At 48.5% G+C, this 25,545-nt stretch overlaps 1 protein-coding gene across 1 annotated transcript in view; it reads right to left on the reverse strand.

The window, feature by feature from the left end:
• The window catches only part of lrba (LPS-responsive vesicle trafficking, beach and anchor containing), a 184,719-nt gene that overhangs the window by 13,400 nt on the left and 145,774 nt on the right, over positions 1-25,545 (reverse strand). Inside the window, 5 exon segments of the mRNA XM_060046267.1 lie at positions 1,200-1,355; positions 3,334-3,399; positions 4,852-5,029; positions 7,956-8,045; positions 15,216-15,383. Coding sequence (XP_059902250.1) covers positions 1,200-1,355; positions 3,334-3,399; positions 4,852-5,029; positions 7,956-8,045; positions 15,216-15,383 — 658 coding nt within the window.

Genomic DNA, 25,545 nt, shown 5'->3' on the forward strand with positions numbered 1-25,545 from the left:
GCAGCTGTTGAAGGTATGCCATTAAACTGCTCATGTTCCAATCGTACAGCATGCTGGCTCTCACACAATAGAGCCATCTCTCTCTCTCTCTCTCTCTCTCTCTATCAGAGACCCCGGGTGCTGGGCCGCCCGGGGGAGATTGAACTAGCAGAGGACTGTATGGTGGGATCATGTGAAGGGCCGTGAATGAAGCAGGGGAGATGATGAGGACCAGGGTGCTTTTTCAGACACAAAGCCAGAGAGAGTCTCATTTAGGACCCCTGACCTGATGCAACTCATTTATTTATGTGTGTGTACGAGAGAGAGAGCGAGAGCGAGGGCGAGAGAGAGAGAGAGAGAGCGAGCGAGAGAGCGAGAGAGCGAGCGAGAGAGAGAGAGAGCGAGCGAGAGAGAGAGCGAGAGAGAGAGCGAGAGAGAGAGAGCGAGAGCGAGAGCGAGAGAGAGAGAATGACTGGCTGGGATTTCAATGACTTAAAATGCTTAATATTGATCAATAGATTATAAATGGCTATGCTATTTTACCTCTACTGAAATAGGACTGCATAACCATCAGCTCATCAACACAATGCCTTAACGTATTGACAAATTAAAATGTAACAATACCAGTGAGAATAATAATAGTCCTAGCTGTATCCACAAATGCATCTCTCAAAGCCATGGTAAATATAGAGGTTCCTAATGGACAGGACATTATCCACTGAGGGACGGAAGCCGGGATATTGTTATGATACACCCATCATAGAATAGATTTGATGGAATTACATGTTGCATCTGCACTTCCTGAAGGACATGGAAGATGACGGATGTTCCAGTCATGTCCCATCTTAGACTAAAATAGTTTTTTATGGATTGGACAAAAAGCATTATGACTTCTCCGCTTCATTTCTGTCAAGTTTATCGCAATAGCTTATTATTGGAAATATAAATGCTTGAATGCATTTGTTTTTTCCCAATTCTTCCATCTTTATTTGAGTTCAATCAGCAAATGGATCTTCACCAGCTGATTAGTGATGAAGTCGATTGACGTTCGGTATGTATTTACGTGTGAGTGAGTGAGTGAGTGAGTGAGTGAGTGAGTGAGTGAGTGAGTGAGTGAGTGAGTGAGTGAGTGAGTGAGTGAGTGAGTGAGTGAGTGAGTGAGTGAGTGAGTGAGTGAGTGAGCGAGCGAGCGAGTGTTTGTGTGTGTTTGCATACAGTACCTGAGTCGGTGGAGTACACCCGGAAGCTCTTGTCCCAGAAGCCACAGAGCAGGATGAAGCGGTTGTCGGCGGTGATGAGGAAACACTGGGAGCTGATGTGGATGCTCTGGTCCAGCAGGTCAGAGATCTGACGGCGAGGACCTCCCAGGTTGTTAGCTGGAGGGGGGAGTGAGAGAGGGAGAGAGAGAGGGAGAGGGAGAGGGAGACGGAGACGCAGAGAAAGTTAGTTTAAACGGTTCAGTAAAACAACCACCTTCACAAACCATCACTATTTTGAGTTAAAACAAATAACAGGCGAAGACATCTCTTCATAACTTACGTTGAGAGCCAAAAAGAAAACAAACTCACACAAGATGTCACCTTTATAGCATGCTTTGAGCCTACAGTGCTTCATATCTTGAGGATCTAAGCCTGACAGGACAGGAGATATCGTGTAGATTTGTGAGGGAACACATAAAACATTCTGGGGCTCCATTTAGCTGCACTCCCATTTTCTCCATCACAGATGTAAGAGTTTGAGTTATGAGAAGGGGTTGGAGGGCTATGCTGAATTAAAATGGAAATTAAAATCCACTTCTAGACCTTCTAGTTATTAAGGTTAGCAAGTTAGTCAGTAACGATTTGAAATACAACACAATCATGTTTATAATAAGTGTGTATCGTTTTTTTAGCTTAAGATCATGATTTTCTAAATCTAGTATATGTTTATGTAGCAGGTGTTGGCCCATCGCGCAGCTGAGACAAACCAGCACACCATTATAACTAATATTTCAACCCATTCTCAACATTTCACATGACCGTAGCGGCCCAGGCATTCGAAAAAGATTTACTGTGTTTATTTTCGGACTCCACCAGGAATGTGAGCAGTATAAATACATTACTGACAAGAGACGGAAAGAAATATGCAAACAACAGCCACACACACACTCGTTATCTTGCTTAAACAACCATACCCTCGCACAACATGATCGAGGGGAAAACCATTGGTCGCTTGAGTTCCAAAGGGGTGGGAACATTTGCATTTTTTTGTTTTTAATAATATCTCAATTTTCTTTTAATTTAATAAATAAATGATGGGAAGGGCTTGAGTGTATATCCGCGCATGTTTTTCATTAAAACGAAAATGAAAAATAAAATCATTTAAATGGTGCGATGGGATGCAGAAAGGGGCTGTCAGAGTATTCAGGGACACATGACAGCTCATAAGTAGTCCTTTAAAGACGACGGATGCTGAGAAACACAGAGAGTTCGGCTCCTGGGGGAACAGAGAGAGAAAGAAAGAGGAGTGGAGAGAACAGGTGAGAAGGTGACACGGAAAAAGAGGAGAGGAAACGGAGGAGAGAGGAGAGCAGAGAAGAGGAGATGAGGAGATGAGGAGACAAGAGGAGATAAGTCAAGAATAGAGAGAGGAGGAGGTGAGGTAAGGTGAGGCAAGATGAGAAGAAAGAAGAAAGATGACAGAAGAGGAGGAGGAGAAGAAAGGAGATGAACCGAGACAAGGGACGAGCATCTCCAGGAGAGAGCTGTGGGGATTGAGGCGGCCGTCCTCGACACTCTACCAGCGTAACAACGCACATCAATATATGGGGGGGGGCGCTCTTCAGCCGCCCATCAACAAGTCACGAGGGAGGCGAGGCGGCCATATTGTCCTGACAGCCGTCGACCGCGGATTCTCCATCACGCATTATTACCGCATTCATATTCATTTCCACTGACACGCATCCTTTCCCCCCACTCAAATTAAAGCTAAGAGGATGCAGAGGGGGAGGGAGAGGAGGGAGGGGGAGTCAGGGAGGGGAGAGTCGAGTGTCTTGTGATGATGAAACGCTGGCCCGGGCCACAGCTCATTGCATTCCAATTTGCATGCAAATGGCGTGAGTGTGAGAGTGGAGCCCACATCATAAGCGGAGGGGCCGGGGCAGGAGCTGTGAAGCGGCCATGATCTATCTCCCAGGGACGCGCCGCCGTCAGGCCGACGCCGGGCTCCCCACGCGTCACCATGGCGATTTATGTGCCAACCACCCCCCCCCCCCCCCCCAAATATGATAAATAAATAAAAATACACACACACGTATATCAATGTAATACGGGCTTGTGGGTGCAATATGAGACACACTTTTATGGCATACAGTACCTATTAGAGGGTCAATTTCCACAGGAAGTTGGTACTGCTGATCCTGCACCGCCGAGCTCTGATTGGCTGAGAGAGAGAGAGAGAGAGAGAGAGAGAGAGAGAGAGAGAGAGAGAGAGAGGGAGAGGGAGAGGGAGAGAGAGAGAGAGAGAGAGAGAGAGAGCGGGGGAGAGAGACAGAGTGGATTAATGTTGTAATCAAGCGGCCTTGTCGAGACGGTGCGGGGGGCTCAATTGGACTGGAGTTGCTAAGAAGCGTCCCAGGAGTCACCTAGCGCACCTGCCCGGCAGCCTTCCAGGATATTAAGCAGCTAATATGATTGATAACTGTTAATACCCCACCGCCCTCAAGCTTTGAAGCAGGCTGATGGGCAGCTTTTCATCGTTGTTATTGTGGTGAAGTCTACGGATTATTTTCTGTATGCTGTTTTCTTGTTTCTTGCGTCGCCTCGAGTATTTTTCAGTGTGTACCGAGTAAAAGATCTAATAAACGGTAGCGTCGTAGATTGATCTCTAGTGAACTTTGATCAAACCGCGAATATTGAAATGACTAGAATTAGTCATTTTCTTTCGGTTTCTTGCAGTTGAAGTGAACTTTGTTTTGATTACGTTTCCATTATAGCCGGTTTTGATCAAAGTTCTCACATCCACTCAATCCACTCCCCTGGCAGGTTGCACGCTGGGAAGACGAGATCCAAAAGGAACAGTGGAGGAGGCTGTGATGTATGGAGGCGGACGTGAAACCTAACTCTGCAAGCTCTGCGTGTCACATTTGATCCTGCGCTCCCACGGATACAGTCAACCCTCCACAGGATCAACGTCCGCCTTATCGACGCCAGGCGGGTCACCAAGGATCAGCCAGAGAGTCCGTTTGAACGGAGAGCGAGCGGAAATCTCAGGGAAGGAGGGAGAGTTATCTATGATACTTTCAAACCAGGGGCGTCCGGATAACATACGTTTCAGCTGTCTCCGTTGGCAAGCTGCAGTGTTTACACATAGAGGCGTTTTATCATTTCTACTGGGAGACAACATATTACATGATCCCCCCCCATATGATGCCATCTATCAAATTACAACACAAAATAACCAACATATTTTCCTAACAAGTGGAGTGGAAAGGTGATCTTTCATATTGAAACTAACCAGTAAAGTTCTCGTCATCGCAAACCCAGTCTGCAAGTGCAAAGTTTAAATCACAGCGTTCCTTACTGTCCTGTTACACATTTTAGTATTTGGTATGAGCCTCTTTTAAACATTATTTACAGAGACAGACCTATCAAAGAAATTGGCACTAACGTAAATAATTCTAATCAATGATATGTTTTCAGAACTCTTCTCTTATATTATAGGCTTTTGTGTCCACCATTACACTGAAGACTTTGCACTGATTTGTAGAAGAGAGCGGAAATAACATGTAGCCTAATGGCCGCCGGTCGGGGCGGGGGGGTGGATCAGACCTGCGGTCGCTGCGAGGCGTGTATATTTGTCATCGTGGTTGGCGCCCTGGCGCTGCTCTCCTACCCGTGAGGCCGTGCCACTTGTTGACGGCGAAGAGGCGGTTGGCGGTGACAGTGATGATGGCGGGCGCGGCCAGGCCCGGCTGGGTGTTGGCCGCCACGTGAGTGACGGGCGAGTTGGAGGGGAACTTGAGCACCATGATGACGTCCTGCTGCATCTGCTCCGTGAACATCAGGGGCGTCTGCAGGGGAAGATACTGGTGTTGAGGAACCACGCAGGGAGGGAGGGAGGGAGGGTGAAGGGAGAAAGGATGGAGGGATTGAGGGAGGGATTGAGGGAGGGGTGGAGGGAGGGAGGGAGGGAGGGAGGGAGGGAGGGAGGGAGGGAGGGAGAAAGGATGGAGGGATTGAGGGAGGGATTGAGGGAGGGGTGGAGGGAGGGAGGGAGGGTGGAGGATGGATGCAATGATGCAAGGGTAGATGGGTTGTTGATTGGATGGATGGGCGGATGATGGATGGACGATGAATAGAGTGATACAACGGGGGATGGATGGATGATGAATAGAGTGATACAACGGGGGATGGATGGATGATGAATAGAGTGATACAACGGGGGATGGATGGATGATGAATAGAGTGATACAACGGGGGATGGATGGATGATGAATAGAGTGATACAACGGGGGATGGATGGATGATGAATAGAGTGATACAACGGGGGATGGATGGATGATGAATAGAGTGATACAACGGGGGATGGATGGATGATGAATAGAGTGATACAACGGGGGATGGATGGATGATGAATAGAGTGATACAACGGGGGATGGATGGATGATGAATAGAGTGATACAACGGGGGATGGATGGATGATGAATAGAGTGATACAACGGGGGATGGATGCATGATGAATAGAGTGATACAATGGGGGATGGATGGATGCAAACATGGCAATTGGAAGGATTAATGAGAGAATGATGGATGGATAGACCGATGGAGGCCATGAAGAACGAATGGATAAATGGATGGATGTAATTATAGATAGACCGATTGACCGGCATATGGGAGACATTGAGGAACAGACGGATAGCGGCATGCATACAAGGATCAATGAATAGGAAAACAAATTCATGCCCGGATGGATGCAGCAAGGAAGGTCAGGTCGGATAAGAGGCGACAGGCGGAGGGAGAAGGAGAGTCAGAGAGTCAGAGAGGAGGCGGCGATGGGAGCAAGAGAGAGGATGAGAGAGCAAGGGGAAGAAAAGGAGAGAGAGACTGTTAGATGTCGAGAAAGCCAGCGAGAGCCAAAGCAGCAAAGGAATGGAGGAGAACGACGACTTGAAGTAGACTGTGTCGCGGGTTTGCAGGAGAGCTACAGTGGGATTAGGAATGCAATGCTCTACAATGCTTAACAACATGTGACCTTAAAGAATCACTCACAATACGTCGCCGTTGCTCCATATTCAACTGACAAGGTTCATGAAAAACCCATGCATATCATTATGAACCGAGCACAATATTATTATTAATCACATGTAGGGAAAATATAATCAAGGAAAGCTATAGGTATTATTCGGATTTGTGTATGAACAAATTATAATCACAAATAGCATGCATGAACAATAACACAACAAATGAACCAGACGTTGGTTAAATACTGACGACAAACGTGTCCATTGGAGCGAGACTTGAGGCAAGCAAGGCCTGATCCCTGGGCCTGATCTACGCCCTTTATGAACGCCCCTGATTGATAAGAGTTACTGCATCATCCACGATGTACTTATTATGTGTACAAATATCAATACATAACCTCAAGTGCCTCCCATTCATCTCATAAGGGGACGTCGGGGAGGACCAGGACGATGAACAGGGAACCTTTTCGAGACGTTTTTTCAACGCGTTTGTGTTGAAGCGGCCATTTTGTTTACGGTTTGGTAGCGGCGATGTCGGGGTACGTTGGTGTTTAACGTCAGGCTACGTCAGCCTACGCCCCCCCCCCCAAGCGTACAACCCGATGGCTGACGTTAAACACCAACACACCCGCCCCTCCCCACCCTCCCATAGTGGATGCTGTTTGTCCTGACAGCCAACCAGACACTCTGACAATATCATTACCAGCTTCACCACCCGCGTAGCTACGTCGCTACATGCTGACAACACACTTAGATGGCTAACACAGGAGGAGGAGGAGGAGGAGGAGGAGGAGGAGGAGGAGGGGTAGCGATGAGATGGAGGAATGGAGGGGATGTAGAAATGAAAAAACAGGATGTTTTGAAAATGGGGCATTTTCTACAGATACTAGAAAGCTGCATGGAGAAAATGTTTCTCTATAATGTGTGTGTGTGTGTGTGTGTGTGTGTGTGTGTGTGTGTGTGTGTGTGTGTGTGTGTGTGTGTGTGTGTGTGTGTTTGCATGTGTAGGTGTGTTTGTTAGTGTGTGTAGGTGTTTGTGTGCGTGTAAGTGTAGGTGTGTGTGTGTATCTGTGAGTAGGTTTGTGTGAAGCTGCGTTTGTGTGTGTGTGTGTGTGTATTTGTGTGCGCGAGTGTGTTTGCATGCTTCTGAAAGTGGTCCACAGCCTGCTGTCAGCGCTGCAGGGACACCACACTAATAGGGACTCATGGGGCCTGGGCCTATCACACGTGTGTGTGTGTGTGTGTGTGTGTGTGTGAGTGTGTGTGGTTAAGTCACAAAAAAGGCTGTCACTTTTCAAGCAGATTTTGTTTCCTCCACTCCCCTCCCAGGAAAGGTTTTAGTTTATTTTCTGCTGTTTAACTTTCAAAAAGCGTGTTTCTTATCTCAATTATTTTACCAACGGTTGTTAAACCCATACTTCTGTTATAGATACATGGACATAGTATGGATAGAACCACTCATACGCCAGACTGTGGAGAACCACATTCTCTCTGATGGCAGAGCAGATTGGTTCAAAACCAGGAAAACAACAACAATAAGGAGAAAATCAAGTGGATGATTGGTTAAGATGAAAGTGTGATGCATACTGATTATTAGACTGCTCATAATAATCATAAAATAAGAATATGCAGGGAGAGGTAGACAGCAAAACAGTGTGGTAGCTTCAAAAGAAAAAACAGAGGGAATAATAAAGGATAGAGTAGAGAACACTGAGTGTGTGTGTGCGTGCGGGTGTGTATGTGTGTGTGTACTCACCACTTGCATAGCGGAGCTGCGGGGTGCGTGTGGTTCGATGAGCAGCTGGCAGGGCGTCTGTCCAAAGCTCCTGATCTGAGACTCCACAGCCTGCAGAGACACAGAGAAACATCACAAGACTATTATGGTCTGCCTGAGAAGTCAGTGCAGTGCCTCTGGGGCAAAGGCGTCCAAGGTTGAAGTGGAAGGAAAAAGCAACCAATATTTGCTTACGTTTGCATGATTAAGAGATGTTAATGTGGTTGGTTTTCTATTTTCTATTGCACCTCCAATCTACATTATATATTCTACACTTATGAACATCGATAGTAGTTAAATGTGCGCTGCCATCGAACACAACTCATGAACATGCGCAAAGAAGCCTGCATGCTCCAATGTACATCTTAGTAGGTCTGTTAGCTCCAACGTGCACACAACGCAGTACATGCAAGTGCGCACGCATTATACCTCCCACAAGCACCACGCATGTATGCAATCACCAGTAGAGAAACAGTAAGGTACAACTCCAGCACGCACGCACGCACGCACGCACGCACGCACGCACGCACGCACGCACGCACGCACGCACGCACGCACGCACGCACGCACGCACAAGCACACACTCACACAAGCACACAAACACAAGTCCAGGCCGGGGCTAGGGCCGGGCAGGCATGTGGGCTGGCTAGCTGGTGTTAATGAAGAGGTATAGGACCATAAATGTCAGGGCAGACGCCGGTGCTGTGGCCTCTGGACATTTTCACACAGCTCACTGTCAGGCCCAGCAGCCCGGGATGGAGGACACACACATCTATAAAGCCCGGCAGATCTATGGCGTGCTGCGCCGTGGCGGGCCCAGGCCAGGCAGACAGGCCGACATCCCCCTGTAACCCCTCTGACGCTGGGGTGTCTGGGGTTGGAGGATATGGTCTGGAGGATCGGGGCTAAAATAACCCCTATTCTTCCCATCTTCTATGTAAGCCACATTTGACAAGAAATGTTATCAAAAAGAGACAAAATATGTTGGTTTTGTCCCCTAAACAAAAAGACAAACCGCATTTTTTTTTTTGCATGCATCACATGAGAAACAGCGACTGTTGACAGTTGCTGCAGATAAGCGACCCGATGTCAAACAAAACACAAAGCAACAAGACGCGTTCGCATCATAATATGCATCAACAACCAGAGAACTAAGCAATGGTACGCTGTCCAATACAGATGTGATCCAGATAACGATCTGCAGCTAAGTTTGGCCAGACACAGGCTAACCCACGCACAGTTGTGACAGACTGTACGGTGCACATTTCTGTGTGCTTTAAGTGGTGATGCGGTGGGGGGGTGGGTGACAGGCCTGTGTGTGTGTGAGCTGTGTTGAAGCCCGGCTTGGCGAGGTCTCGCAGAGTGAGGTCATGGTTGAGTCCTGCGGATGGTATTTCCATGGCAAAAAAAAAGGAAAAGAAAAAGAAAAAGGGTTTGTGAAGTCGGACCGCTTATCCCCATTGTATGAAACTAACCAGAAGCCAGAGGGTGAGAGAGAGACATAGGAGTTCAGAGCAGCAGAGAGTGAGAGAGAGATGGACAGATAGAGAGGGCAAGAGGTAGACGGAGCCAGCGATAGAGAAAGAAAGTGAGAGTGAGACATGGGAACAGAGAGCGAGAGAGAAAGAGAGAGCCATAGGAACTCAGACCAACAGAGAGGGAGAGAGAGACATGGGAACTCGGAGTAACAGAGTGTGAGAGAGATGGACAGATAGAGAGGACAAGAGGTAGAATGAGCTAACGATAAAGAAAGATGGAGAGAGAGATTCAGATACAGAAGGAGATTGACAGACAGAAGGCTTGCGGTAGAATGAGCTAGCAGTAGAGAAAGACGGAGAAAGAGATTCGGAAAGAATGGGAGATCGACAGATTGAGGGAAAGAGGTAAAGTGGGCTAGCAGTAGAGAAAGCGGGAGAGAGAGAAAGAGATACAGCAATAGAGAGGTAGGAAAAGCTAGGCATGGACAGGAGGGATTTAGATTTCCTTACATAAACATACATGACATCGATTTTAACAATTCCTTGATTGACAGGAATGTCAGAGCATGTTATTCAGCCTCTCTGTGCCGCAACATTTATTGATGCATATTTGGCTGATGAGGAAACCGACTCGAAAGGTCAATGGCAATACCTTATATGGTCTGCTTCTCTCCTAGTAGTCTATAAATCATACTTCTGCGATACACCCATTAACATAATGCCATCTACCCTCTCCTAGTTTATTATTTTATTCTATTAATTTTTAAGCCTTTCTCTTTGCCGTACTTTTGCTTTGATCCGTCCCCTTTCAACTGAGAGGGGAATAACATGCCTGTTTCATCGGTGTGAATCCCCTCCTGGCTCTGTGAGGGCCGTCCATTACGAAAACATTAGAGCCATCAGGAGGCCTGTCAAATCCGAACACGGGTCAAACAACGCGCAAAGAAAACCTACTCGCTAGATTCCCAGCATCCATCAGAAAAAATAAATGATGATTAATGGAACAAAACGGTATTAGTGGGATTCAGAGTTTAGAGAGCGGTCATGAAGAAGAAAAGGAAAAAAAAAAAATAGAAGAAAAATTTCAACAGCTATTTGACGCGTGTTTCAGCGTTGTGTCAAGGCGCTGGAAACACGCAGAAGGAGAGGGCGGCCAACGGTACGATCTGGCGTCGCTGCCGGGTCTGCTCTGAGGTCAACAACACACTGCGCTCCCAGATCTGACCACAGTCCAGAGAAACCCCCACGTCCGCTCGCTCCAACCGCCATTCCCGAGCCAGCAGCACAGCCCCACCCCTGGGTGACTCCCAACACAGTCACCCCCCCCCACCACCCCCACCACCCACGCCGTGGCTGGTAGGGGGGTGACATTCAAGGTCCAGGGGGCTCGACCATATCCCCCATAACTACCACTCCAGGGGCATTTGCCTAAAGGGGCTAATGCTTAAGAAGGGAGCCGACCGTCTCTGAGTCACTCAACCTGTCTTCATTAAATTCTGCCCCTGACATTTATTAGGGGTGGTGGAGCCGCTGAGAGGTGGGCCAGGCTAGGTCAGCGCGTCCTAGCCCAAGATACTGGCCCGCTCGCCCTGCTCAGGTGATTATATGGCGGGCTCTGGGTGTCTTTCCCACAAGGCCAATCTCCTGTGGGAGCGCTGGCCCGTGTCTGATGAGGCTTCTCTCCATTCTATACATTTAAATGACTGAGTAGCCGGTGGCTCATAGACACCCTCCCATCCCCCCCCCCCCCATCCACCGCAGAGAACCCCCCCCCCCCCCCCCCCCCGCCCCCTCCCTTTTGATTTACTCGGCGACACGGCAATATGGACCCCTATGTAGAACAAGACGCTTTTATGCAAATCCCCCCCTCCCGCACGGCCCTCCCATCACCCCCATAGCGACAAACTGAAAAACCAGGACAGCCTTGTACATGCTGATGCGTGGCGTACTGCCGTCCCCCACATTTGCAAGGCATGGCTGGCTGGGTTTTCTGACTGGTTTTGAATAAAATATACCATGAAAAGACAGACATGTAATCTCTCTCTGCCTCCCTATACTGTATATCATGCCTCTGCGTTCAGTGCATCAAAAACTAAAAAGGCCTTTCCAGAGAGCTAAGGGTTTGTGGCGTTGCGTCAAAGCAGGTTTACTCCGCTGGATGGTGGCCCTCGTCTTCTGCCGAGTTACGCAGAGGGCAGTAAAGTGGTAAAGTGCAGGCGAGGTCTCTGTGTGTGTCCGTGCGCGTGCGTGCGTGCGTGTCTGGTCGCTGGCTGAGCCGCAGAAGCTGTGGGGTTTTCCATAAGGGCATGTGAAAGTTCTGCATGACGACAGCGGCAAGAGGGGGGGGGGAGACAGGGTGTGCTTTTCTTCACGCAGCGAGACGCAACGCAGATGTGCATGCGTGCCATGCCCCTCAAACCATGCACCGACGTCTACGCATAATGTACGTTTGTTTGTGTGTGCGTGCGCGGATGTGGCGCAGCAAACGCACACACACTTACGAATTGCAAACAGGGTAGGGGTTTGGAGTTTTGGCGGCTGAGGCAGGGGCAGGAAGTAATCATGGCTTTGGAGAAACAAGGCAGTAGCCTAATCTGCTGTGATGTAGACCAAACGCTCTCACAGTGCTCACAGTCAGCCAGGGGAGAGGATGCACGCACGGACGCACAAATCAGGGATACGCAGCCGAGAGGTAAATATGTCAGGGGATTTATATACCAGTGAGCGCAAATAAAGATAGGCATCGAGATGGTATCCATATGAGGTTGTGTGTTTATACGTCTGTCTGTCTGGCTGTCGGTCTGTGGCAGAAAGTGGGGTGCATTCAGCTGCCATCTCTGACTGGCAGGGGAGCAAAGAACCAGCTGCGCAACCCCCCCCCACACACACACACACACCACCCCCCCCCCCCATATCCAACAGCATTCCCAGCATGTGCACAGACCGTCACACACACACACACACACGGAAACTCCAGCGCCACCATCAGGACGTCCCCGCTCCTCTGACACTGAACAGCCCTGGGGTCTGTCCCGCCCCCACCTACCCTGAGACCCCGGCTGAAACAGTTGTCACTCAGTAATTACACACCCTGGGGACACCGGCCTAGCCAAGCCCCCCCCCCCCCATACACAGCTCCTGTACCCTCCAGTGCCCCTCTGACAAGGCCCAGACCTGGGACAAGAGAGGGAGAGGGAGAGACAGAGAGAGAGAGACAGAGAGAGAGAGACAGAGACAGAGACAGAGACAGAGAGAGAGAGAGAGAGAGACAGAGAGAGAGAGAGAGACAGAGAAAGAGAGAGAGAGTACAGGGGAGGGAGAGAGAGAACGCCACCTTGGTTTATTTAACTAATTAGTTAGCTCAGACAGAGGCTTGCATGGAAAGCACAGCCATGCTGTAGAGGTTTTGGGCGGGCAGCACTGATGGAAAACACACACATTTCCTCCTTTTCAATAGACTGGACAGCCATTTTCCTTTTCTGTACACCTACAAATGTGGTCAGTCAGGCAGCATTTGAGTAATGCTCAACCCGCCACCCAACCCTCCCTCTCTCTCTCTCTCTCTCGGCAAGCATTCTCTACCAGCTTCCATACAGGAACACAAAGTCTTCATGACTACCCTGTGATGGGATGGTGTGTTCCATCATGGAAGCCTGGGTCCTTGCATGCGTACTATAAACCAGTGGGCTGCGGGATGCAGTGGGTAGCTCTCTAGGCTATACAGCTCCATGCTTATACAACTCCATACGTATACAACGCTCTGCTAGTACAGCTCAGTAAAAATACAGCTCCATGCTAATCTAGCTCCTTGTTAATACAGCTATAGGCTAACAGCTCAAAGCTCATACATCCCATTGTATTAGCACGGAGCCATTAGCTCCATGCTAATACAGCTCCCTGCCAATAGCTCCATGCTAATACCTCAGTGGTAATACGGCGCCATGCTTTATGCTAATGGCCACAGCGAGGTACACCTGGCTGCCATGGCACCCTGTAGAGGCTGGGTGGATTTATCGATCGCGCGGCCGGTGGAGCGGCGCGGGCAGACGCAGTGGGGTGTTACAGATCACATTCAGCAGCCGCGTCAGGATGGAGCTGTATTAAACACCAGACTGGGTAATGGGCCCGGCCCAGCACAGGGGGACATTGGTCGCTGGACCTTGGCAATGAATCTGCGTGTGTGTGTGTGTGTGTGTGTGTGTGTGTGTGTGTGTGTGTGTGTGTAGTAATTAGATATTTCCTCTTTGTTAGAATGTGTATGTGTTGATTTGTGTGTGACTGTTTGTGTGAGTGTGCACGCTGTTCAATGTGAAGGAGAGCCTGGACTCCCTCTGGGAGTACAGGCATCTCTTTGTAGTGTGTGTGTGTGTGTGTGTGTGTGTGTGTGTGTGTGTGTGTGTGTGTGTGTGTGTGTGTGTGTGTGTGTGTGTGTGTGTGTGTGTATGTGCGTGTGTGTGTTTTGCATAGGTGTGTGCCGTGTGTGTTTTGAGAGGGGTTGTGTGTGCGTGTGTGTTTGCATTGGTGTATGTGTGTAAGACGTTGTTTACGTCTGTGCATGTGTGTGTTTGTTGATCTATGTGCATGTAGGTGTGTTTGTGTATATGTAGGTGTGTTTACTTGTGTGGTTGTGGACGTATATGTGTAGATGTGTGAGGTTGTAGGCGTAGGAGTGTATACATGTGTGCCTCTGTAGTCATGAGTGCCTGTGTGTGTGCCTCTGTAGTCATGAGTGCCTGTGTGTGTGTCTGTGTGTTGGTGTGTGTGTGTGTGTGTTAATAGCTAAAGGGGCAAAGCACATCTGGATGGGAATTAGGGTGAATGAGGTGATAAATCACGCTCCGAGCCGAGGTGTCCCTGATGCTGCAGCCACTGAGCATGAAGGGCAGCGGAGGAACAGAGATGCTAACACCACTCATCTCCGTTTGCCTTCATTACCACACCCACACACACTGACAAAATGGAGGACCGTCTACTACTGCCTTCAACTGAAATTTGCGACGAGCATATCAAAACAAACCCCCTCCAAAAGAAACACCATAAAATAAACTGAATGTAAATAGACCACATATTCAACTTAAACCCTCCCGAATACCACATTATAAACATAAAAGTTATAAAACATAAATAAACAAAGATAAACAAAAAGTAAACCTTGAGAAAAAGGCAGTGGTTTGACACAGTAGTGAATGTACACATCAAGAGTCAAAGGGGATGTAAGTGGTGCTGGAGGCGAGAATAAGCGTTCTGCTGGTGAAATACCTCTCATAGCACCCTCAGCCCCAACGCACCCCTAGGTGTTGCTTTCATACTTTGCTTGGTGTTGGGTTGTTGCTTGGAGGGGAAAAAAACCTTGTGTAGCTGTTCCAGGAGAGCACGATGAATAATAAATGGGGGAGGACGTTAGAGGAGGCGTTAAAGTGGTGGAGCTCGTAGCATCTTCCCGATGTTGTTACGCTACAGTGTAGTTTAAGATGCTAGTTGAACAGAGCTAATAGGATACTGAATGTATGGTACATTTCGATACATTTGTATTGAATTGTATAGAATCAGATGAATGTATTTTACTTCGGTCTTCTTTTCCCTGACTCTCTCCATCCATCGCTTTTGATTCCGAGGATTGGAAGTAATGTTTAAATGTTTCTCATTTAACCATTATTACTATCATTAATGCTATTAATGGCAGCAATGCCTTTGTGTTGGTCTACTTCAGTGGGCTAGGGTTGCGTGCGTCCTAGCTGCGTCGTCGTCGTCCCCCCTGCCTCACCTCGCGCAGCATGGGGTCCGTGATGGAGCTGAGGTTCACGGCGCCCTCGTAGGTCAGGTAGTAGAAGACGTTGAGGGCCCTGGTGGCCTCGGGGCCCTGCTGCTTGTAGCCGAAGATCAGGTCGATCCACTGGTGCAGCTGGCACGACACAAACTCACTCTCCAGCGCCTGTGATGAACAGGAACAAAAGAAGAGGGTTGTTAAACATCATCCCTCCGATCATGTCGTCGTTAACGCGTCCCATTACAGATCCGGGTTCTCCGGGTTCGGATCCCGAGTAGCAACGCCGTGGAAATAATCAGACAGCAGCTGTACACGGCGGCTCTAACGAACCAAGCGGCGGACAGATCATCGGCGCGGCACATCGTTTTAAAAACATCAAAATGTCGCTGTAAAAAAAATAAATGAAAATTTGTGCTAGCTCATTAAAATAACCACTTCAGCTACACTTCCCCCTCTCCCTTCATTTATCTCCCCCTCTCTCTCCCCCTCTCAGCAGGTTGTTGCTGCTCCTGTCTGGGCATCGCAACACCCTGATACAAGATGCTGTCCTCATTAGTGGGCAAAAAACACACGCAACAAAACATTTATGGTTCCTGCATAAAAAAAACCTGGCAATTGTGTTAATTTGCGTAAATCTGCCTGCACACAAAAGCGCACTGAACACGTCCAAATTAGAATGAGGCAAGCCGTGATTGTCATTGCTGCCTTGTGTCACATTAATTTGTGACAAAACATTAGCCCGCGCCGCACTTAAATGGCAATTTATATCATTTACACTTCTACGGCAGAGGCCTGCGCATCACTCACTTAAATGTGACTTTGAGACAGCTCATTCTGCATCTAATTCACCCCCCCCCCCCCTCCCCCATCCCTTAATTACTAACTTTCCATCAGCAGTGAGCAGGGAAGAGCGAGAGAGAGAGAGAGAGAGACACACACAGAGAGAGAGGCGCTGTCAGGCATTATGTTATGTTATTCTCCCCAGGTAATTGTGGGACTGCTGGAGAGAAGGAGAACAAAATGGAGGAAAGTTTCTGCCTCAACGATGTGACGAAAAGACAGGGGCCATGGACTAAGCACCGGCGGTTTCAAAAGGGAGAACCTTTGCGGCTACAAAACAACCTAAATGTCCTGTTATGAAGGGTTGGAATAAGTAAAAGTGCCATTAAAGACGGCAGTGTGGAGAGGAGTGTATTTGTCAAAGGCGCGGAGAAAGGCAGCTCTATAGGTTAATGGTTATTACGCGTATTAGTCTTCGGTTAGAAAATGGCCCACTACCAGGCCCCACTTAAATCCAACGACTGGCCTGAGACTTGGGGGGGAAACAGTAAAATTAGCAGAGGAGGAGAGATTTGTCAAGGAGTGGTCCCCCCCCCTCCCCCCTCCCAAAGGGAGCCTCGCCCGGCCGCTCTGCTGTTGGAAGAGTGGTGCACTATGGGAACACGCTTTTTAAAAAAAAAAAGCTAAACAAAACCACCAGTAGAAAGATAAAACAGACGCCAAAGGAGTTTTTTCCTCCACTGTCTAGACTGCACTGATGTGTGCAGCCCTGACACTTAACGCAGGCACACTTGCACAGTGTGTACGTTGGTCTGAGAGGTCCGTGTCCAGGGGAGGGGGACTACTGTTTTGATTAATGCTACATTCTTAGCCGTTTCAGCCATTATCTGGCAACCCACAGGCTTACAGGGATCCTTAGTGCGTATGTGAAAGAGAGAGAGAGAGAGAGAGAGAGAGAGAGAGAGAGAGAGAGAGAGAGAGAGAGAGAGAGAGAGAGAGAGAGAGAGAGAGAGAGAGAGATTAAGGAAGAGAGAGAGAGAGAGCGAGTGAGTGAGTAAGCAAGGGAGAGAAAGACATCAGTTCATTATGCGCTAGGATTGACCTTTGACAGGCCTCGCTCTCCGGGTTTAAAAACTAATGCTGGGTCTGATGGCCATTTAATGTGCTCGGCAATCTCGTGTCAATCAGTGGAGAGGAAACAAAGAGCGGCCCGTGTTGTTCCAGCCTGCTCTCCAGAGGCCCGCCTTTATGCTAATCACACGCATCTACCTTCTGGAGGGAGAGGGGTGTGTGTGTGTGTGTGTGTGTGTGTGTGTGTGTGTGTGTGTGTGTGTGTGTGTGTGTGTGTGTGTGTGTGTGTGTGTGTGTGTGTGTGTTATATTTTGCTATATGGTGCTTTAAATGAAAGAAAGGTACGCGTGCGTTGCTTTGATTAACTTGGCCTCTCTAGGAGGCACGCTGGACAGTATAATCAGTGATTGAGGGAGCGTTTGGCTGTGCCTGAGGAGGTCAGTGTTTCCTGTAATGTATGTGCAACCTAAATGCCCTATAAGGGATGCACCAGTCCAGTTGGGTCAAGATAACGACATTAGTGAGGTAAACTTCTTCTTTTGCTTTAACAGTAACATTTACTTGAACTTTTTTTACCACAAAAAATGTGCCAAAGGTTTTCCCATGTATATATAATACTGTAGCTTAATGATATGTGGAAAAAAAGATCCATTATGAATCAAATTCTGATCGTCTTGCATTGTTGTAGCAGCAACCTCAATTGACAAATCAATTAAGGCATTTAACATACACGACACTATCCTCTTTGCACTCTTTTACTCAGTGTGTCCTTCGAGTCATCGAGAGAACAGCCAACCTTAAAGCCAACCGCATGCCAACAAAATTTGAGCCATAACACTGTTCTCAGCGCGCCTGTGTCTCTGTGTGTGTCTCTCAAAAAAAGCGGCAGAATAAAAAAGAAAGTGAAACGGGGGGCCAGAAGGTTGGAACAGATAGGAGATTCCTGAGGTGGGATCTGCTGCCACTACAGGAGGACCACGCAGGGTTATTGATGGGCCAATTAACAGCCAGCGTGTGTGTCATCTCCATCCACAGGGGAGCATCTGATAATTAATGAATAATTTAGCATACCTTTATGTAAATGCTCAGTGGGGGAGTGGTGGATTGAAAGTCGCTGGAATCCAACGTTTCTATTGTGTTATTGGGTTATGATTAAGTACACCTCTGGACCAGGACGGATCCCTTTGTTGTCTACTATGAGGATTTATGATATTTATGACAATAATTAGGGAAATATGATGCAATAATGTACGGTGTGTCAGCTCACATTGCGAGGCGTAATCCATCGTTCTGTTTGGGACCATATCCAGGTTTAAGGGATACCACAGGATTTCTTTGGGGGAGGGATCGAAGGAAAAAATGCAGTAATTTTTGTTGCCTGCTTAGCAATTCTTGAGGTTATGATGTGCATTCCAACAAAAATACATCATAACGAACCTGAGTCGCTCGGCTTTGAGTCTCCGGTTACCACGGCTACAGATGTTTCAGACTAAAGAGGCAGTGAGGGCGATGGAGGGAGGGTAACATAAAACCTGCATTCCCACATTCGAGACAGCTCCGGCGTTCTGTCCGCCGGTCTACCCTTTGTCACACCGTGGAAACGACACCAAACTGCGTGTGCGTGTTCTTAGATCAGAGTTGGCGTGGAGACAGGCAGGGCCTCGCCTCGCTCAACTTGGCAAGGCTCTCCGTGCCCGACAGATGGGCAGGATTACCTTGCTTCTGCTGTATTTCAGGCCAAACCTTTCTTTTAAATGCCCTTTTAAAGTGAAGGCTTCGGCCCCCATTATGCTTGCGTTAAGCCCAGCGCTGGAGTGTCTGTGCTGGGCTGCAGCTCTTGCGGTGAGCTTTATGGTCTGAATGGGGGGACGGGTTTCACAAGGATCTTAACGAGGTGCCACTGAATGCCTCTCCCGCCCGGCCCTCGCAGGGCCTTAAAAACCTTTTTAAGGACTTATGGGGACCTGTCTGTAAGGATGTTAAAATGTCACTTAACAAATCAATCCGCTCATTTGCATTTCAATGGCATGCAGATATGTGTGTGTATGTGTGTGTGCGTCTCACTGACTGACTGTGTGGGAGGGTAATCGAACGCACACGTCGGCTGTGTTGATGGGTGTGAGTGACAGATTCGTCTCTTGTTATATTGATCATTGCGGATCAGGGTGGACACTTGTTGGCTCTAAATCCAATCACAGGTCCAGACTATGGTCACACTCTTTAGTCATTAGCATATATAGGTGTCAGCTCTTGGATTTGTACTGGGTGTCACATATGTGTGTTTGTATAAAACAATGTATGTCTGCAACCCATTCAACCAAATATTATTGGATACTCAATTTGTCAAGACGTATCTGTACCAATTGTCAACCATTGATAAAGCCCCGATGATCATAGCATCACAGCCTTGACGTGTTCCCCCCCCCTAGTATCATTGTATCCCTCCCACACCAAAGATATCCTACAAGTACTCTTCCAAGTAGACACCCAACCAGTACCATCAGTCATCCGATAGCCAGCCATTCCTAGCCCCCTCACTAAAAGTAACTCCTTCCACATTTTCACATCTTTCATTTCTCTCACTTGCAACACACACACACACACACACACACAAACACACATTCAGACACCCGTCTCCTAACCCCCCTAACTTTCTTACATCCCCTAACTTTCCCCATGCGTTGCCTCACCCTGGATGAGACCCCTGATTAAAGCCCCAATACGGGACGGGACGGGACGGGACGGGGGGGCAGGAGCTTTTTTCTCCCACCATAGGACAGGAGGAGGGGGGGGGGGGAAAGAGACAGGAGGAGGAAGGGGGGCAGGCGGAGTGGGGGGTCCAGTATGATGTAAGGAATGAGATCCTTGAAGCAGTCTTGAAACTAACAAACCATTTCCGTTATTCTCACACACACACACACACACACACACACACACACACACACACACACACACACACACACACACACACACACACACACACACACACACACACACACACACACACGCAGGGGGCACCATACATGTATTTCCCTTCCCTGCTCTGCTCGGCCAATCAGATCAGGTCATAACTGTGAAAGTTGTGTGTGTGTGTGGGTCAGTGAAAGTCTCGCAAGCACAGTGGAACCCAACACTCTTCGGTGCTGACGCATTCTCCTCTCCTGTTCCTCTCCTCTCTCATCTTCCTCTCAATCTCTCAGCCACTTTAGAACGCAGGAATATCCTGTTGCGGGGGTGACGAGAAGCAGATTGGGCCGTGATTGGGAAATAGAACCCAAAAACAAACATGTCATGGCGGATTTGGCCCTACTTTGAGAACTGGCGCACTGCAGACCTTACACATGCGCTAAGTGCTATGCTCCACGGTGCGGAAAGTAGGGTAAACAATATAGAAGCTTGACATGCTTATGAGGAAAAAGAAAACGGGGAAAAATGTAATGGCTTTGACGGAAACTTGGCAACGTAATGACATCTTTAGCTGCCTTGTGTTTGGATTTTTACAACAGAAAATCCGGGCCGCACACACAAATGCGCATGCACACAAACGTCAGACAAATACAGACACGCATAATGATTTTAAAGGGTTCATAACCAAATGTAGCCTGATTTTTTTTGTAATTGTCTAATTATTTAGCAGTGCTAGCAGGAAATACTAGACCTGTCAATTTGCTGTCTGCTAGGTAACCAACGATTAAACATTTCCTCCAGCCTTAAAGAAGCTCATGACCTATCCACTCACTGAGACACAGAGGGGCTAACAAGCTGGCCAAGTAGCCGTTCATCATTCAGCACAGTACACCGCAACCAGACGATCAGATGCGGGAGGGATCAGAGACGGCCCTAAGTCAACAGTCCGAGCTGATTAAAAGACCCGACATCGGGGAGAGTTTCATCCTTGTTAAACGGAGGAATATTTGGATAGCTGCTTGGAAGGGAATCGTCTTCTCTGATAATTTGCAGTCGGATAGGGTGGTTTCCTGGCAGTAGGATGGAGTGTGTGTGTGTGTGTGTGTGTGTGTGTGTGTGTGTGTGTGTGTGTGTGTGTGTGTGTGTGTGTGAGACTGAGTGTGTGTCAGTGAGTGTGTGTCTAGCCGTGTGTATCCGTGTCTGTCTGTGCGTGTCTGTCTGTGTGTCTTTCTGTCTGTCTGTGTTTGTGTGTCTGTGTGTGTTTGTGTGTGTGTAGGGTGATTGGGATGAATGGCGTCGGTGTGATCAGCAGAAGCAATGGGCTGGGAGGAAAGGTTAATGAGTTTGGGTGAATCTGCATATTGTGTTTCTGTGTTGTGCATCAGTCTGGGAGCACCTAATGAGATGTGGAGTTTGACATTGAATAACTATCACCGCATATGGAGTTATGTGTGCGCAAGAGTGTTTATCTGGTGAAACGGTAGAAATGTAATGGGCGAATAGAATAGACATAGCAAGTATAGAAACAGTAATCCAATTACTGACTCCAAACATTGCCGTGCGTGTGTGTGTGTGTGTGTGTGTGTGTGTGTGTGTGTGTGTGTGTGTGTGTGTGTGTGTGTGTGTGTGTGTGTGTGTGTGTGTGTGTGTGTATATCTGGCAATCGAGTGTGTGCAGATCAAACCCTGCCCTCTCTCCTTCAGATCCAGTGAGCAGTCACCTTGGCCTGGGAACTACTGAGAGGAGACCATCTGTCCCACAGGCCTTTAGAAAAGCTAGAGCTGAGGTTAAGACTTTATGAACAGTGAAAATAACCGTCTCAAATCGGACAGAAAAAAAGCCACAAGCTTTGGTTCTGAACGAAAAAAAAAAGCTAAAAACAACCCCTGCAGGTTTCACAGAGAATACTCCAGACGAGCTTTGAAATAAAACAAAAGACAGGAGGGGGCAGTGGGACCTGGGGGAGAGAGAGAGAGACAGAGGGGGGGAGGGAGACAGACAACATTAGTGAGTGAGCATGTCAGCGACACTAGATCATCCATTTTCTCAGGCCCTAATCAGAAGGAACCATTACGTCATCCGGAGGGGGGAGAGAAGGAGGAAGAGTAGGAGCAGGATGAGAGGAAGACGTGAAGAAGGAGGAGGAGGAGGAGGAGGAGGAGGGACAGCTCGTAAAACACTGATCGCACAGTAAACATGTCTGCCCTCACACATGATGGTACGCTACGGTGAGCGCAGGCTGACGTTAGCCAGATAACCATCGCCCCCCCCCCCCCTCCCACAAACTCCAAACTCCCGAAGCCCAACTCGCATCCCATAGAAGACAAAGAAAAAAACAACGTCTTCCCATCTGACAGTAGGGGACAGATTAGAGCAGAGATAGCCAGCTAGAATAAACACAGTGCCGCCCGCGTTGGGCACATTAGCAGATAGGCTAGGCTAGGCTACGCTAGGCTAGGACTGGCTGGGCTACGCTAGGCTAGGCCTGGCAGGGCTGGGCTGGGCTGGGCTATCCAACGGCTCACTCACTTAGTCACTGGGCAAGAGCCAGACGAATCACTTAGCCGTTAGTGCTGGCTCGTAACTGCGGTTAACCACAGCTCACATGTGAATTCCTACAGGGACTCGAAGCGACGTCAACATGGGAACGGCGGAGAAAGAAAAAAATGATATAAAAACCTCAAAAAACCAAAACAAAACACATCTGAAAGATGACGGGTGCCCCAGCTGGCGGGTGATGGGAGGGTGTTGCGGGGATGAGAGGTGAATGTAAACACCAATGATCTTTGACTCAGCAACTGGTGGTCCAAGCTAGGGAGTTAAGACGTCTGGCCTCGGACTTGTGGGAAAAAAAAAATGCAAGAGCCCCCGAACCGAAACACACACACGTATACACATATACATGTCCACAGAATAACACACGTACACATGTGACATAAAGCAGACCTTATGCCAGGAGGGGAGCTGATACATCTTCTAGTGAGTTTTTTCTTCTTCTTCTGCTGCTCTAGTAAATCATCTCTGCTCATGAGCCCTGGCCTCCTGAATCCCACCGTCCTTCAGCTCCACTGGATCAGCACCGAGCACAGAGGAGCCCTGCCAACGTTGTGATTCGCTGACACGCTTTGTGTGTGAGTGAGTATGGGCGGGGGGGGTTGTCAGCATATGATGCAGACAGGGAACAAACTGACGGCTTTTCACATGGGGGGAAGGGGGGCTGAGGGATACGAAGTATGCCAAGGGTGGAGGTCGTTTTTGTGGCCACGTCGACATGACATTTGTGTGTTAGCGTGAGGCGGCCATGTTGCTTACACCTCGGCACGGGAGGCTAATGCGGGGTCACCACGACAACAGCTGGGACGCCGAGCGTGTGACTGTCCCTGAGCCCATTGTCGTGACGCTTTTCTGATTGAAGAGGCACGTGATTGAAGAGGCACAATAAAGTGACGTTTATTTGATATTCTACCGACCAAGGTGTGAGGTTTGATAAGCCATTAGAAGTCATGTCAGAATGTACCCATTTGTGACATCACAAGCGAGTGTCCACCCAGATGTATGACGGATGGGTCGATCTACTGGCCAAAGAGTTGGTACGACAGGGGCTCTTGAAAGTTCCACTGTTAACTGTAATTCTTCACCCGATCTATTCTTTTTTCGGGGCTGTCCCAGACAGGGCTATAAAATCTGTTTTGAACATGACCCATGGTTGTTTCTTGTCTCAGTAGCGGCTTCTGGACCATCACTCAACTGGTTGCACCCATTCAACATGAGGGGACCTCTCCAGCACCACCACCCCCCCACAACCCCCTGCTCCCGCTCTCTCCATTGCTCTCTGTCCGTCTTTCTCTCCTGCTCTGTCTCTCCATTGCTCAGCGTCTGTCTCACTCTCTGTATTGCTACCTTCTGACCTCGTCTTCATTGGTCTCTGTCTCACTCTCTCTTGCTATCTTATGTCTCTCTCTCTTGCTATCTTATCTCTCTCTCTCTCTCTCTCCCTCCCCCTCTCTCCCTCCCTCTCCCTTCCCCCCCCCCCCTCTCTCTCTCGCTCCCCCTCCCTCCCTCCCTCTCTCTCTCTCCCCCCCTCCCCCCCATACCTCCCCCTGCCTCCCTCTCCATTGCGGGTTAGTTGAGCTGATGTCTCTGTCACTGCTGTGAGTGAGCGGGCCGGTTAAAGGGGGCAGGAGCCGGGGTTCTGTACATGCCGCGGAGGCCCTCCCGGGGGTCTGCTTCACGGCTCTGTCAGCAGCCCTTCAGGCAGACAGATGAGTGAGGGGAACCAACCATCGGAGCCGTAAAGAGGACGGGAGAACGCGCTCACTTGCGGCTCCGACGGACAAACTCTCACGCTCGACAGTCGACAACCATATGGAATCCGGGGGAACTCTATTGTTTTTTTTTATATACGTTTCCTTCAGGTGAAGGCTTTCCCTTGCCTCTGTGAGTGGTGTCCTAAAGTCGTGGACGGGAAGATATCTTCGTGATATTTGGTTATGTTATCTGAATGAATTGTGATGAGCAGATATCCCTTTGAGTTAGCACGGCGATGTTTGATAAGATTTGAGAAAGGCCAAATTATTTCTACCATTCAACCATTTCTTAAAAGACGAAACTTCAACTTAATGACCCTCAGTGCTTAGAATGTCTTAAAAATTCATATAGATAAATAAACACCAACACACACACACACACACACACAAACACACACACACACACAAACACTCACACGCGATAACCATCGTGATAAAACATATATCCATACCTGCAATCATCTTTGAGCAAGACGCCTAACCCCTACCTTCTCATCAACGACAATAATGTGAACTCACTGCAAGTCGCTTTGTAAGGCAGCATCTGCTGAAGCATTAAATGGTTCAACTGTAGCATGGGTTCTGGTCATTCTGTACACATGTGAAACGACACTGCATAAAACACCAACGTGAACACCGAGCTGACACATACACAAGGGTGGTCACCTGCGGTCAGGCTAATGGCTAGCAGGCCTCGAGGTGAGCAAGATGTGGCCGTATGTAGTGGAATGTCAGGGTTGGGGGGGGGGGGGGGCTGACTGTGCCCAGAGACATGTAGTTATCTGGTGGAGGGAGGATCAAGTTCTTAACCTCCTCGCTGACCCCCTGGTAAAAGCAACAAGAAGAACCTGAACTCTGTGGCACGCCACAGCAAGACTTGCGCTCTGCGTATGTGTGTGTGCATGTGTTTGCGTGAGTGTGTTTTTTTTTAATGCATGTGTGTTTTTGCGAGTGTGTTTTTGCGAGTGTGTGTGTTTGTGTGTGTGTGTGTGCGCATGTGTGTGTACATGTGTGTGAGTGCTTGCATAGGTATATGTGCTATGTTACGTGCGTGCATGCGTGTGAATGATAGGACAGCTACATGGTATGTGCGTGTGAGCTAGGGTTGGTACTGTACAAACTGTGTGCCTGCGTGGCCTTTTGTGTTTACGTGCTCGTCTTAAAGCGCAAAAAAGGAAAAGAAAAGTTTGATGCAAAGCAGGCCTGTTTGAAATCTAGCTAATCCCTGCTAAATCTTAAAATGATGTTTTTCAAACAGAGAT

Source organism: Gadus macrocephalus, chromosome 3 (assembly GCF_031168955.1).
Source record: "Gadus macrocephalus chromosome 3, ASM3116895v1".
NCBI classification, from domain to species: Eukaryota; Metazoa; Chordata; class Actinopteri; order Gadiformes; family Gadidae; genus Gadus; species Gadus macrocephalus.